Here is a 16372-nt window from a genome sequence, read left to right on the forward strand (position 1 = left end):
GAACGCATTGTGGGTGCGACCGCTGGAGGTTCGATGACAGCGGCCCCCGATGACACCTCTGCGCAACAGATGTCGCTCGTATCGATTCTCCGGCTGGCGCGCAATGTATGACGCAACGCGATGATGGCTTCACCGCTTCTCTTTGTTGTTGTTTCGTTTGCTTGGTGTAGTTATTGATGTTTTTATGGCAAATATTCGAACCTTTCTGCGCTGCACAACCGAAGTGAATGATATAAATCAGTTAATTCTACATTAAAGGGTACGCAAATCGCACTGTTGTACAGATTTACTCGCTGAGTAATAGGCAGCTCAAGATGTGCTGCCAGTGCGAGCATACGCTGTGTGAAGATGTGAACTAATATGCTGTTACGAAAGTGCGTCTTTCACGCACTTTCTCGCTCCGACACACGCACACAGATACAAGAAAGAATAAAAGAATTCACAGACGATCGACAATTAACATGTCGACTTGACCATTTATTTATTTTCATGTTCAATTAGTTGAAATCAGATGTCCAGTAGCCATCAGTGTTCCCCTTCTGTGCTGGTTGAGCTTTCCACTCTCTTGCACAGTCTTCAAACCGCCAACGACGCCGTGGTTTGCCCATGATAACCCTACTAATGCTAACGCAATGCACCCCCCCTACGCACATTACTTTCCACATTTCTCTACTCTACGGCGTGGTTTACGTATCCACCGAGAACTGAGGCAGTCTTCTTCTTCTTCTTCTTCTTCTCCTCAAGTAACTGAGGCAGTCCCTGCATGTTTCCTTTCCTTTTCTTTTCTTTTCATCTTCGCTTTTACCCCTCCCAACGAAGGAATAAATGAAGCCACCTGCCGGTGCAGTGACGCATCGCTTAACCTCTGTGACAATGCGCTGGCGCAGCTCAGTCTCCCCGGTGGCTCGCTCAGTGGTTACAGTGCTCGGCTGCTGACCCGAAAGACGGTTTCTATCCCGGCTGTGGCAGCCACATTTCGATGGAGGCTAAAGGCTAGAGACCTGTATACTGTGTGATGTCAGTGCACCTTAAATAACCCCAAGCGGTCGAAATTAACCGATACCCTCAACTACGGCGTCCCCCATAGCCTGAGTCGCTTTGGGACGTTAAACCCCATTAACCATAAACCAAACATTTTGCGTATTTGCGTAGTCGGAATATAATCAGAATTAAGACAGATTCTGAAGCGAAAGACAATTAACTCAGAATTGGAACAGAATCCGAATCGAAATAGAGCAGCAAGCGAAAGAAGAATGCTATCGCATTTCCTCCGCATCAATCCAATAGACCGCCACCTATTTTTAAGAGCGTTAGCTCTTACTCATCACGTTTCGCGATTTCGTGAGGTCTGCTACCACCTTTGATCACAGCGCCATCTGTGGCATCAACTACTCATCACGTTTCGGGATTTCGTGAGGTCTCCTACCACCCTGAGATCAAAGCGCCATCTGTGGCTACAACTAGAAAACAGCGCATCTCGCACTGAGACTTGTAGCACCATCTACAATAGCATTCTAAAAACAACCACCTGCCGCGTGCCAATGACGACGTCACGGTCCAATATGGTGGATAGAGGTGGAACTATGTGAGTATGACGTCAGGGGACGAAATGAAAGCATAGTTTCGGTTTCTCGAACCTAAGATGGCGGCTATTAAAATTCGTTGTATCCTCTTTGCCCCTCCCCTTCATCAAAAAATATCCTGAAACGGGTAGGAAAACTGTCCCGTTACGCGATGCATTCGTTCCGCTTTATATACTCCGACAACAACGGGCACACATCCGGAGACAGTTGTATACCGAATTTGGTAGGCAAATAAAGCCCTATAGGTTGTGGTATAGAAATAAAACTACAATTAAATAATAGGTAAACACTGTATACATACAATTACTAATTGAACTGTTACCATATCACACCGCAAGCCGAATTCTAGATACACCTTGACACCCCAAACAAAGTAAATTCCGTGTGGGACGTATCTTGAGGGGGTGCAACTCGACAATGGGTAGACGTGCATCGTAATTTCTCTAATAGATGGCGCTAGGCGGCGATCGTTCCGTTAGGGCGGCGTGCGTGCACGCGTAGCCGAGCATGGTGACAATCCACCCCGTTTCAAAGGGTATTACATTCCGTTTCTCGAGTCGAGCGGCGCGTTCTTCTTCGCTTTCTTCATCTAGTAAACCAAACAGCTAATGCTCGTTACTTCAACGTCTTCCAGGCGGTGGCGGCCTTTTTTTTTCAGTGCCTCCTTCATTCTTTCCCTCGCGGCACGGTTGAGATGTCCACCTAGAAGTGAGCCAGTCACCGTGGTTATCCTTTTCTTTTATTTTTTAATGCACCATGCACCTGGCTAATGCTTCAAACATCTATTGCCGCTCAATTTTCGCGGAAATGGCAGTCCTAATGAAAGCGCATTAATATGTTGCGACGATGTGCAAATTTTAATGCTGTACAAAAACCCGCAACATCGAATTAGCAAGATATGAACTTTTTGAATGGACCAGGAACCTCAGATTAATTGCCAAAGTGCGACTGAATCACGTGACAATTATAGCACCCTCTACTTACCTGATGCAAATGATGCTCCCTTGAGCGCTTGAACCGAAGAGTGAGTAAGGAATTTATTATCAATGTTTTCTAACGCATTAGTCGTGATCTCGAGAACGTTTCTGTGACTCCTGATGACCGCCATCTCTTTATCTCATCGTAGAGTATACACTACACACATCAGAAGCTAGCGTGTATGTATATGGGAACGATGATACGTTTCCTTTTCTCTTCATTAAAGACGGGAGCTCTGGTCAGCTCACTGCTGACGCTATTTTTTTTCCCTCTCGAAATGATAATGACTCAAGACGGCCGCACCAGACGAGGACACTAGCCTTTAGGTGGCCATGTGGGCTTTTCGGGGGGAGTTAAGGCTGGGGCTTCTGCTCCCGACACTCGTCATGGCTAAAATTTCACAAAGAAGAAAAAAAAAACAAAGTGTCAGAGGGATCCAGAAATGGCTGCTGCTGCTGCGAACGCCTAGGGAGGCCCGCACGTACCAACAGCGGGCGCACGCCCTCCCGAGGCAAGATGCTTAGCAAGCAGGGAACGCAAGTAGACCTTTTGGGCCAAGATTAACGTCCTGCGAAGAACTCTTATCACCGCCTCTCGGGCTAAGAGCATCGGCTTAACTAAAGGTCAAGAACCGGCCTCATGCTGGTATAGCGAGTACGCGGCTCGCACAAGGAACGCGAGGAGGATGCGTCCTGGCCCGGGTTGTCTGCATCTCTCGGTGGCAATTCTGCACTGCGCTCGCTCTCTCTGCGTTTCCATGCAGTGTTGGCGAAGCTGAATTAACCGCGATACGTACTGCGCCGCTTCGGGTAACCGCGCACGCGCGCGCTGCTGAGGAGTCAGTCCCAGAGAGCCAACGCCTTATGTTGCCACCTTTTGTAAATATCTAATTGTATCTAACAAACCGAGTTTTAACGACGCATGTCGCATTTCCAGGGGAAGATTATAAACAGGACAAATGTCACTGTAATATATAACTTGTGACGCGCGATCGTGGAAGTCTAGCCTGCGTGGTCCATCGACTACTATCAGACTTTCGCTGACGAGACGAAAGTATACAGTAAGGCAACTCAAAATTTAAAAAAATCTAGACACAAAGAAAACATGCCCATAATTCAGTGCGGGCGCGTATATGAACCGCGAGTTCGCGGTGTGCCTTCGTTGACTCCGCGCATACACGTGATCTCATGCGACCGCACTTCATTAAGTGACTACCAGTAAAATGACTAACAAGCGCCTTTTCGCAAGACAAATCTCTAAAAGCCCGATCAAGGCATATGTTGAAAATTAAAACGCCATCAAGTGGGCAGTTTCTGGAACACCACGCTATCCTGTAAACAGATTGCCTAGCTCGACGCGTATGCTGTCCCCGAAGGGTCGTGCACACCGGGAGAAGAGAGAGAGAGAATTCGTCCAACCCTTCCTTCACTTCTTAAACCCGGAAGACAGAAGCGAGTCGCACGCCGGTAGCGAGGCAGTGATACGAAGCTCGAATGTTAGCGCGCGCCTGTCCCGACTGGGCAGTCCGGAGACTCCGAGCGCGCTGCACAGCACTCGCCTGGCGGTGTGTGTGTATCCAGCGGCCCTAAGCTCCTCCAGAGCGAGGCCCTTATTTGCCCAGAACGAGACGATGAAGCTGAGCGACGCCCGCAAGCGCCGAACGGCGAGACCCTGACGGTATTGCAAGAAGCCAAGCCGAGCTTGTTCCCAGTAAGCCAATATAGTACGCATGCAACGTAGGCTTAGAACGGACAAAAGAGAGAGTTGTTGATTTTCATTAGCTGACTCGCCCTCTTGTTTCGCGACCTCGCTGCAACGTAAGCAGCTGCGCCGGATTTCTCAACCCTTGCAGCTTCGAAGCTGCTTTTAATGAGTCATGGCCATGCAGCTCTCCGGTCGTCCCTATTTGTTTTGTTTTTTTTTCAACGCTGTGACTTTTTTTTTTTATCATCGGTGCTTCAGGAGACCGTGGCTTTGATGGAGAACATGTGGGCGCATGAAACAGGCGCGAAACAGTCTGGTCGCCGTCAAAACCGCGTGTTTCGCTTCTTCCTGCAACATTGCCTGAAACGCTTGGCTGTCTTCTTTTCCTCGTGGGCACTGAAATGAAACTTTTAAAACTGAAAAATGTTCCGTCACTACAACGCTTGTAGTGCGAGCCCAAACGGCGAGAAAATGCGACCAAGCTGTCCAGAGAAATCACGCCTATGGGGTACCTGCGCTGCCAAGGTGACACTGCAATTGTTCCATTCGGTGACTCAAAACTGCTTTTGTCAGCCGCTTGGGCCGCTGCAAACGCGAGAACACATTCTGCGCGATTAGATACCCGCGTTTGGCTGACGGCATTCATTGCCTAGCTTCTATCGGCGTAGCCCAGATAGCTGACGCACGGCACGTGCGCCTTCGACAGAGCGCGGAGGCTCACGCCAATAAGCGTCTGAAGGTGGCGCGGAAAAGTACTAAGAGTACTACCCAAAACTGCTCGCTCTTCTCGCTAGGCAGTGTGTTATGGCGCTGCAATCGGCACCGCAAACTTCAGCGCAAGTTCCCCATTGTATAGCGCATGCAAGCACGAGCAAAAGATGGTCAGTCAAGTTCTGATATGAAGTGTTCAGCACGGAAGCATGGCTTTGCAATAGTACACCTTTGAGGACAAATAGTTACGCCGACAAATCAGTCCATTGAATGCATGCACCCGTATCATCTGTGCATGCGTGGTGAATAAGAGCTTCAAGATGCAAATCTGTTCGGGGCCATTACATATGAGGCTTGTTAAGCCAACGGTGATCGTTTCGAAATTTTCCTGGAATTGAACGTTCTGTCTGAGTGTATTAAATGCAATTGGAGTAAAATTAGAGGCAAATAATTGCGATCGAATTTGTCGCCTTCGTTACGCATCACTTACCAGCTGTGACAGAAATTCTAATTACGCGCCGAGTAAGACGAACTGATGATTTTGATTTCAATTATGCAAGGTAGGGCACCTTTGCCAAAGACCGCCATGACTAATGGGGGTTTTTTTTCAGCATCAGGTGGGCTCAAGGACCTATTTTTCCAAGCATTTAACTCCAAATAAGTCCTGCTTCAGACCAGGGAAAGCTTGTAGCCATTGGAAAACCATGTGTCTGGCGCCGCTGTGAGTGCCAGGTAAGTGAAATGAACATAAATATATTCGCTTTAGCACTCAATTTCGCTTGTAAAGTGACCTGCGCTAGAAAAAGTGGCCTCCCAGAGGTATTTACTAGCTGAAATTATGATCACGGTTGCCGTCCGAGCAATCTGCTGGAATGGGGTATGCAGTGATGTCCACTAAGTAAAATTTTACCGCAACCAAGAAATTGCCTAGCAAATCATCTATAGGGTGCGGATGAACGAAGGCAGCTCGTGACACGCTGTTTCAGCACCTGCAAATGCCATCCGTGAAGTTCGCAGTAATATTTACCTCAAAATCCTAGCGAAAGTGCGGCAGCACCACAAGTAATGCTCGCAAAAATAAAAATGGCCATAAATTAATAAAAGAACTATTTTTTCAGCTAACTCGGATAATCGTAGCGAAGAAGCTATAACTACTTTTGGAGCTTTGCAAACCGAGCGGCCGGCTTCTCTCGCGCATAAAACGTTCGGCGTCTTAGGCACTGCAGACTCTCTCTCTACGCATCAAGGGCGAGGGACTATTTGCGATTTCAATTTCAGTTTCTCGGCACACCGCCGACAAGCGCTGACTCAGCCATCAAGAGCCTTTCCGAGTGCCGGAGCTTCCGATAGGAGCCACGTTCTTTTTTTTTTTTTCCTTTGCCGCGTCGCGCGTAGCTCTACAGCTACGCAGTCTGGATATTGCAATAACTCTACGCGGTTTGTTTCCTTTTTTCTTTATCACGCTTTGGTCTTGCGACCGTACCAAGTGATGAGGAAAGTAAGGCCTGCCTGATACAGGCCAGTGCAGACACCTTGGGGAAATGCAGTGCGCCGGGGATTACACGATCCAGAAACGCATTTATCTTGGCGGTGGATGCGTCACTGTGCGTCCGTCGGCTAGATAAGTAACTCTAGATACTCCCTGGGTAATCTTTTTTTTTTTTTCGCGCGGTGGAAAACGCAGCTGTCTGTCATGCTTTTCGGAAAACCAGCGCGCGACCTTCAGAGAAACACGCTCGCCTGTTTCAACGCATTGTGGGTTTTTCGAGCACCAGCCACTCCTGCTTTATGCCTTTAACTTGCAGGTCGAACCTCATGTCTCGTACAGTACTACCGATATTGAAATAACACGGGTCGATAATGCACCCTCCGCTGCGCTCTCCAGTCCTCATTGTAGCATTCAAAATGCGCGTGATTTACCCTTGATTTGCTTTAATTACTGCGTCCTGTCACGCATATCGATATAAAAACAGTAGAGGTATAGGGTCCTTCGGTTTAAGCTAGACTTGATGTCTCGCAGTTTTTCCACCACGAGCAAACTGTGCTAAAATAGTGTCCGCCCAAAAGAAGCCTTCGTGGAAATCATAGCCTACCAGCGCAAAGTGTTGGAGGTAATGCGTGCGAGCTGCTAGCAGATATATTGTACGAATTTCAGAGTGTTCTATTCAGTTCACTGACGGCAGTTATGGGTTTATCTTAACTCTCATTATAGAAAAAGGAAGAAAATAGATTAAAGGTGACGCACCCTTTTTTCCGCAGCCGAAAATGCAACAACGTCGCCATTGCAACTACCACGTCGTTTCGCTCGCCGCTGCCAACAGCGCCCGGACCAGATGGCCTCCAGAATAGCGGAACTCTTCATTCAGGCAACTCCTCCTCATTCTTTTACATCCCCTTCCTTGTTTACCTGTCCCCGGAACTGCCGCCTGGAGGCGCAACAGTCACTCCTGTCATAGCAACTACAACGCAGTTTCTGGTCGCATCTACGAGCGCCGCGACAAAACGGCCTCCAGTGCAACGTAGCTTCCACCACGCTTTTCACCGGTTCGTGGTATCGATGGGGCCTCTGTTTATTTTTTAATTGAAAAAAAAAACTACGCAGCGCCTGAGGGCATTCTGAGGGGGGAAAACTGCTTTGTAAAAGCCATTCACAGTGCTGGGGCACTCCGGTCGTTTCCTTCCGCCATGACACCCACATGAAAATACTCCAAGTATTTCGGGAACAACGGAATGTGTTAGGGAACATTATTATTATTTCTTATTGCTGTTGTTTACAGAAGGAAAGTAATCGAGTAATCATTTTGACAGAAGATGGTTTGACAGAAAACAGGAAGAAACGACGACATGAAGCTGGCAGGAAAAGCTCCCTCCCTCCCTCCCTTCCATCTGCATCGTTGCGTGTGTTCCTCTACAAATTGAGCTACAGAGGCGGCTGTGTTCCCTTGTAGTATGGAAGCCATTCACATTTACCTAACTGTAACCTTACATTGACAGCAATCACCAGCACCGCACTCAACCTCGGCGCCCGATGTGATACGTCTTATTATTGGTACATCATAAGTGCCCTGTGGAACGTCGTCGAAGGTGGATATTTGTGCAAAGGATATGTTATGCTACATCCGCCAACAAAGTAGTAAGACTGCCAAAGCCCAGACCCTCGCTATGCTATGAGTAGGCAGAAAGTGGAGAGACGACGGCCTCGTTAAAATACGCGTTGTCTTTGTTTTCCTCTTCCTGCCAAATTGTGATCTATCTGAATGATTACTCGGTTACTTTTGTTCTATAAACAACAATTAATAGCGATATTCATCTACGCTTTTCTTAATCTCAGTGACTGCTGGCCTTTTCGCATATATTTTATATATATGTATATATAGCTCCCTATCTTCTCTATTCGACATAGCATGTAGCGAGGGTCTTTGTTCTTAAAATCTTCGCACCAAAGATAAAATGAGAGGGCTAGCATAGCCGCGCCTTCTTCGAGTACTTTTCACGTGGAGGAGGTACCACGCTAGCTGCTAAGGCTGTATGTGGAACCGGTAAGCACTCTCAAGTCTTGATAATAGTCAAGTAGAGATAAATACCTTCAAACGAGAAGGGCTCCGGACACAACCGCAACCGTAGACCACTTGGTCGAGCACCGCACGCGACATGCGGACGGCGCTGGTTCGGTTCCCACCGAAGCCCGGAAACATGCCATTTTGGAGTACCTGTCTTGTTCGCCTGGGCGCTTCTTCTTTCGTCTGCCTTCTTCATTCAACGGCTTCAACCAGCGATGTGTCCTGTTTGTCTTTCTACGACCATGTCTCAATGTTCAAGCTGGCCCACACAAGCGGAATCACACCATCTAGCACGGAAACATGCCATCCCACCGGAGGCATGATGTCTTTTTCTGCACTTTTTTGAAAAAGTACCTCAGAAAGAATAATCGCACAAATACTTCCTTTCTCTAAACAACAGCAACAAAATAGCAATATTGTTCTGTGTTTTCCTAGGTTTCGAAGTGTGCCTTCTTTCCTAAATACTGCAACAATCGAGCCCACCCTCCCTTTTTTTTTTACCTACTCTTTTAACTATTGTTTACCATGGCGTGGCTTCACATCAAGGCGACTTCGCTTGGCACCTCTTTGAAGCAGGCCCTCCGACCGCAGGTATTGAGCCGATGTCTAAACTGAAGTTGTATCACACGCTACTTCTTAGCAATGAAAAATAAAAAACAGTGCAATTTCAGGGCAAGGACCAGAGAAAGGACGAACACCACATCAGCGCGGTAGTGTTTTTCCTTCTTACAGTCCTTGTCTTGAAAGTTGTGCTGCTTTTCCTTTTTCGCCGCCAAGAATCACCAACTGCACGGTAAGCCACGCTCACTTATTAGCAACGCTGCCCTGCTCTTACGCCTTCCTGCATTAAATTCCACGGCGTCTTAGAGGACCAGCAGCTGTAGCCAGTGAACCAGTTCTCCTGGGCCTGCGGTACCACTCTTATGCCCCCCCCCCCCCCCGGCTCAGCCTATCCATCACGTGGTAGAAGGCCAAAAGACTACATAGGCGCCGAAATCAATGCTCAATTAAAAAGTTTCTTTTCTCTCTCCAAAAGGGAGCACTGCCGCTGAAAGAAATGCTTTTGCAGCGAACGTGCAAGGCGGGCAGGTTTATCAGGGACGTGAAAATGCTGGCGGGTGCAAATGGAAATGCATGCGACAAAACAAAAAAAAAATTGTAAAAACACAGACAATTGAAATGTTATTAGGTAATTTTTTTCTTGTTGCAGTCTGCAATAACTTTCTTATAAAGTCCGTAAATTTCAGATGGAGTGTTTTACCGAGATGCATCAGCCCGCAAGGAAGCAAGCAGCAACAGCTGCTCCACAACATGAACTGGTGGGCGAGTTGGTCAGACATTGTTCTTTTTTTTTTTGTAAACCAGCGCAACGGCTCTCTTGATGTCCTAGATTACGTGCATCGGCAAAGTTTTCGCATGCTCACAATGATTAGCCTGTGGAAATTAATAATTTTTTCTGTATTTTTCTGTTTTTCTGCGATACCAGCGCGTATTTAAGCCCTGGTGTCCTGAATAAAGCCATTCTGTTGTTTGTTCAGCGCTGTGTTTTGTCCCTGCCTTGTTTGGCTTTGAGCTGTTGCACCGGTTTACAAGAACAGCTGCTCGTCTTGACTGGTCAAAATAAATCACCCGAGAAGAACGCGAATTATAGAACTTCTTTTTTTCAAGAACCTCATTTGCACATGGTTTTAGACTCGAAAATTGCACTCAATTGTTACTCGACTTTAAAATTTGTGAAAAAAAATTAATTCGAGAACTTAGAGCCCTAAGAGCAGGCTGTACTTTTGAACTGCTTTTCGATTGTTTTTATTAATTTCAGTTGTAGATGCTGTCAGATTTAGCGACTATCACTCTGTGATAGCTCGGACATGCGTAAGATATAGAAATAGCACACGGTAACAGCAAGCTTAATTTTCGTTGTTGATATTAACTGAACAGAATACAAGTGGCCGGCACTAGCATGTACACGCCCATGTGCGCATATTTAACCACCCCCAAGTTGCGTGACACCTCCAGTACTTACAGTTTTGTGGCTATAGTGCCTTTGTTACAGCCCTGACTTATGAACATTGACGATTAATTGAAATTAAGTCTGATTATTGGTACATGCAACAGTCGAGTACGTCGTTTGATAGCGCCTGTTCACCTTTGAGACATTAATCTTCGAACCAAAGGTCGGCATTTAAGGTTGAGCGTTGGACAGAAAAATAAGATGGAGACCACTGGTTTGGTTTGGTTATGGGGGTTTAACGTTCCAAAGCAACTCAGGCTGTGAGGGACGCCGTAGTGAAGGGCTTCGGAAATTTCGACGACCTGTGGTTCTTTAACGTGCACTGACATCGCACAGTACTGGCAATATGTGGACTCACAATGGTGGCACAGCTTGGCGAGCCTAACGTCAATACGAATGAGCTCACATTCGAAATCAGTGCGTGATTTCGCAACCGCTTATACAAGGAAAAAGGCCACTTTCAGAGGACAGGAATCGGGACACCAGGAAAAACTGATCGATACTCTTAAACGTGAAGCCGGCAAGTTAGCCGGGTTGTTTTCAAGATGAGGTTTCATAAGCAAGATTGCCTCGCTTAGCACGGGCGAACTGCTCGTGTGTACGTACATAACCTAGGTTGAGCAGAGACGCATATACGGACAGTGCCGGGCCCAGCTCGCTGTGCTGCACGTGCTGAGACGCCATCACAAACGAACTCTGATTTATGCTCAGCACTGCCTACATCAAAAGATATAAAAATAGCACATAGCAACAGCAGGCTTTATTTTCGTTTTTGGAATTCATTCAACGAAAGACAAGTGGCAGACACGAGCGCCAGATATCATTTATCGCTTCTGGTTAGTGACGCGTAGAGGCAAGCCAGATTTTATCTGGAATGTAAAACAGCCGCGTATAGGGGGAGGTGGGGAAGAAGGGCGCCAACTGCTATTCATTTCAGCGGCAGTGAAAAAGCTCAGCCGCCGTTGAGTTGAAGTGCAGTTGACATACCACACGGCTAACGCTGGCACAGTAGAGACGAATTTCACTCTTGGGATGTACGTTCTGTATACCAGTAAACTGGACCAGAGTTAAAAGTTGTACAGTGTACACAGCTGAGCGTTATAGCGAAATAAATAATCAAAAGCGCGGCAGCTAACTAACAGTGTCTAATTGACAGGTCGTTTCAGCCGAAATTAGTTTCGGGCTCAGGATTTCGAACAAAATTATGCGCGGCCAGATTATTCAATTCTTACGCAAGGCTTGATGAGACAATTGCTGCGCAATTTCTGAGACAAAGAAATTTATTTTAGCCGCAACATCCAACGCATCACTAGTACAAGAAGCCAGTCTACGCGGGAGAGACAGGTGTCCTTTGGGACGAAGGAAGAACAAAACGTAGGCGCGTCTCCTCATCGCGCTTTACCTATCGCAATGCTCTCGTACTAGTTTGGACAATTCGCAAGTTGACGAGCATGTCACAGAGTCACACGCGGCACATGCGCGGAGCCTGCAAAGAAGGCAGCGAGCCCGACCCTATGCGCACTTACCCACAGCAGCCCAGAGGACGAACAGCAAAAGCAGAACACGGTGCAATGACCGCCAGGCCGCCATGTGGTCGATCTCAGCTGCTGCTCCGAAAGACACCGCCGACGCCGGGCGAGATCTCTCGGTCCAGTCTGCTCTGTGATTTCGGGCAGATCACCAGTCTCTCGCGGCGCGAAGGTCCCAGCTATACACGCTCGCACGATCTCCGCACGCTCGAAAGTTGGTGATCGATGGAGACGATCGGCGCCGCAAAAGGGCCTGCCCCGCTCCGAACTTTTCGGGATGGCGACGATTGAGGTGTGCGGGCGGCGGCGCGTATATCGCCTCTAATGACCGCGTTTGTCACACGACGTCGGGGCTGCGGGTGGAGGTTCCCGGAAGTCTGCGGACGCCGAGGGAATGTCTGACGCCTTCAAAAGGCACTCCACTCGGGAAACTACCCGATCGAGTCCCGTTTCTTCTCTTTTTTTGTGTGTCCCTCGATTAGACTTCAAAAAGTTCTCCCTTTTGTAGGATGGGTGCCTACCTCGTTAGGTGGTAAGAAGAAACTGGTCGCTGTCAGTCTTTTCACTCGAACGGAGACGCGTCGTCACCGGGACAGAAGAAAAATAAACTGAAGGGAAGAAGGCGTCTTTGTGCGCCCGACGTCTTCAAGTGCAGCAGCGCTTCTCAAGCACGACCGGCGGTTGTGTTTTGGACTTGGGAGCCGCTGTCAGCTTCCTCCCGATGTCACAAAGCGCCGACCTGGACTTTTGTTGTTACAGCCACTTTCGGGAGGCGGTGGGCTTGCAGGAGCGAAGCAGCCACCATTAAGGCAGCGCACCCCTCAAAAAAGGTCCGTTGCAAGCCGTCGACCGACTCTTGGCAAGTTGTCGGGAGCAGACGACGCGCGGTGGCCTCCCTCAACAAGTTGCGGCGAGCGCAATCGGCTCCGGTGCAGACTTGGGACGGGAGCTGCCGCGGCGGCCGAAGCCGCGAGGCCGGCCGGAGGCGCGAGGGAGCGAGCGAGGAGGGGTGCGACGCGGGCCTCTTCCACGCAGCCGCCGTGAGGTCCTGGAGCTCTCAGTTGTGACCCTGCGTCCCGTAGCGTGCCCGCTTCGCTTTTGAGCGACGACGGGCTCGGGCGCAAGGTACACTTGGAGCGGAGAGCCGCGACTGAAGCGCCGCCCTGCGTGGCGCCATCTCGCGAAACACCGAGAAAGCACACACCGACGAAGAGCCAGCGATGGGACAAAACGCCGGGTGGCCCGTGGCGAGCAATGGAACAACAGAGCTGCAAAATTCTTTAACAACTGGAACCGCCCCGCCACATCCCTCTACTGTCCCCGCCACGCCAACCTCACGAAAGCAACAGGAAATATAGACGTCACTTGAGAATTGTATCTTCAAATAATTAAATACATAATAATTTATGACTATTAACAGTCATTCTTTAGTGCGACAAAATTGAATGGAACGCGGTGTCGTTAGAACTTACTATTAAAAAAAGGCTAAGTGAAATAAGCTTGCCCGCTCTCTGACGCGTCCAGAGAGAAGCGCGTCAACTTCCTTGTCAACCTCGACCATGAGCTCACCGATGCAATGCATAGTCACGACGTTAAAGGGCTGCATTCGAGAGCGAAGGATTGATTAATGAAGTTTGGAGTTTTGTTGAAAATTTGCTGCGTAACATGTTTAGTTCTGCTCAGTACAAATGATCGACGAATAACTACCATTTCACAAAGAACGAGTTCGGGGTAACAGCAGCCTGTGAAACTTTTTGCAGTGTGTGCTATCAGTGTGGACCCAAAACGCGAACAGGAAAACGGCAACGACAAAACAAGAACCCCAAAAATATTAGCGGCTGAGGAAGGAATACACGCAGGCCCATTAACAGTTTCACGCAGCAGACTTCACCCTGTCAAACTGAAAACCAAATGCACTAATAGTCTGTCTAGTGTCTACCAGAAGTAAAGTCTTATTTTGCTGCTGCCATTTCAGTTGCCTTGTGTCTGATGGTACACGTTCTTCGATGAAAGTTTGTTCCGTCATCAATTTATGATTATCTGCGTTCCTCACTGCGTTCTATCGGCTTGGATACAGTTACGTTCATTTCTGTTTGTTTAAGGGGGCCCAAGATAACCTGACCATAAATAGGCAACTAAACTGCACCTGGAAGCCACGCACATAACTATGAGTAATATCGATTAAGCCTTTGATACCGAAACAAGAAAGAACAAGACCGCTAGTGAATATCTGCCTGATGCATAGTTTAGCAGTGTAGCGAGACGGAGACCGGGTCCCCTACTAGTTAAACAGGGCGCGACGCGGACGAAGTGAACAGGCCGAGTGTGAGGTGTCCACTAAACTTTATTCTCTCTGGCGCGTGGCTCCAGAAGCCGGCGCCAGCGCATGCCGCAAGCAAGGAGGCACATCGCTGATGGCGATAGCGCTGCTACAATCACCATAAATTATAGATCACTCATAACTCTGTCAATTTGTCATATTGAGTAGTTTCACCAATGGCTTGTCAATGTCTTTCACAAAGGTACACATCTCAAAATTCAAATGAACTTTAGTAACCGATTAGTGACGATGGAGGCGATGTGATCCGATGTATGTAGCCGATGCGAAGTTCTGTTGCGTTAGCGGAGTTCCTCAGGTCGGTCGCTTGACTCGAGTCTATCCCTTCTGCCACTTAACGACGCTCCTGGCAAAGGTTGCCCCTTCTGCGGCAGTGAAAGTAAATATGAAGAAAAAACATGATAAAATTAATTCCATTAAAATTTGTATTTGGGCTAGTTGATTCATACTTGAATCATAAGAGGGCATCGCAAAAAAACGACACGAACAAAAAAAGTATATATTGCCCAGCGCCCGTCCTGTCTTCAGTGTTACTTTTATGTTCATGTCGTTTTTGCGCTGCCCTCTTATGATACAAATCAATTTCATTTTTTTTCATTTCATTCCTTTTTTTTTAAACTGACCCCTGACCCCAACAATTTAGTTTTTGTCGTCTAATAGCTTTGCATCTACCGCCGCCCTCTGGCTGTGAAATGTTGACACCATATGAACAATACTGAGGATGCATTACAAGTTTTTGGTGCCCCTTGAGGGTAATGCCATAGAAATAATTTTGTATACGTGCACTGTAAACTTTGCAAAACATTCAGCTGTTAACAGGCGTTTTCAGATTTTCTGGACCTTCCCACTTCAGTGCACTAGAACTAGCATTACAATTTTCACAACCAACTAAAAGGGCCGATATTGAAAATGCGCAACGTACGTATGCTGTAACATTACCTCTGAATGTAGATGTTATATGGCTTTTGGCTTATTCGCTTGTTAGGGTTTAACGTCTCAAAGTGACTCAGGCTATGAGGGACGCCGTAGTTCGAATGTTTGGATGTTTATTTCGGGCAGACAAGGCACACACACAAAAAAGCGTACACGTCTGTCTAAGAGGCTGACAAAAAGGCACGGATGCCTGACGAGTGTCAGTCTCTTAATGCACACAACACCTCAGCATAGGGTGCGAAAAAAAATGAACCGGTTACATGCACTGAAGAGCAAAAAAAAACGGTAAAAATAATTAAGGAATTAACACAGAGCGGCCTTGGAGGGTTAAAAAAAATATAGTGCAGGCATTCAAAGCAACCGGACAGTATTTAAGAAGTCAAATTCCTCCTAAAGTGACAACAAGTATGCATTCAACCTTTTTCCGTAGACTGCTATTGAAGATGATTGATTTACTAAGGTCTTAATGGCAGGATGGTGCTTTAAAAAATCCTGCATAACAACTGATTGCTGTTGCATACCATAATTAGTTCGTGTTTTACCCTTGTTGTAAGTTGTGTACCTTGTGTTCTATTCGTATTCCATTCGTGTTCGTTCGGGAGTTATTTTCGAACACATTGTCTTCCATTAAGCTTGATTGCGTGGAATATTGTTATTGCTGTTTTCCTGTTGAGGTTTTCGATTGTTAATATATTGTTCTTCTTGAAGAGCGGAATGGACTGACTCATGAAAGGTGCGTTCTCAATAATGCTTAATATGCGTTTCTGTAACACAAATAACCTATCTATATTGGCGTTTGTTGTCGCTCCCCAAACGGATAAGCAGTATAATAGAGGTGAATGCACTAAACTATAATATAGCTGTTTTTTTTAATTGTGGAGGTAATAGATTCCTTAGCTTACTTATAATACCGATGGATAATAATAATAATAATAATAATAATAATAATATTATTATTATTATTATTATTATTATTATTATTATTATTATTATTATTATTATTATTATTATTATTATTAATAATT

General features: G+C 47.0%; 1 protein-coding gene across 1 annotated transcript in view; it reads right to left on the reverse strand.

Annotated features, from left to right (window-relative positions):
* Nucleotides 1-13186, reverse strand: part of LOC144115058 (sushi, von Willebrand factor type A, EGF and pentraxin domain-containing protein 1-like) — a 541580-nt gene extending 528394 nt beyond the window's left edge. Inside the window, 1 exon segment of the mRNA XM_077649191.1 lies at nt 12074-13186. Within this exon segment, the coding sequence (XP_077505317.1) occupies nt 12074-12137 (64 nt within the window). The 5' untranslated portion in view covers nt 12138-13186.
* Nucleotides 13187-16372: the final 3186 nt, after the last annotated feature.

Source organism: Amblyomma americanum, chromosome 1, assembly GCF_052857255.1.
Source record: "Amblyomma americanum isolate KBUSLIRL-KWMA chromosome 1, ASM5285725v1, whole genome shotgun sequence".
In the NCBI taxonomy this organism is placed as follows: Eukaryota; Metazoa; Arthropoda; class Arachnida; order Ixodida; family Ixodidae; genus Amblyomma; species Amblyomma americanum.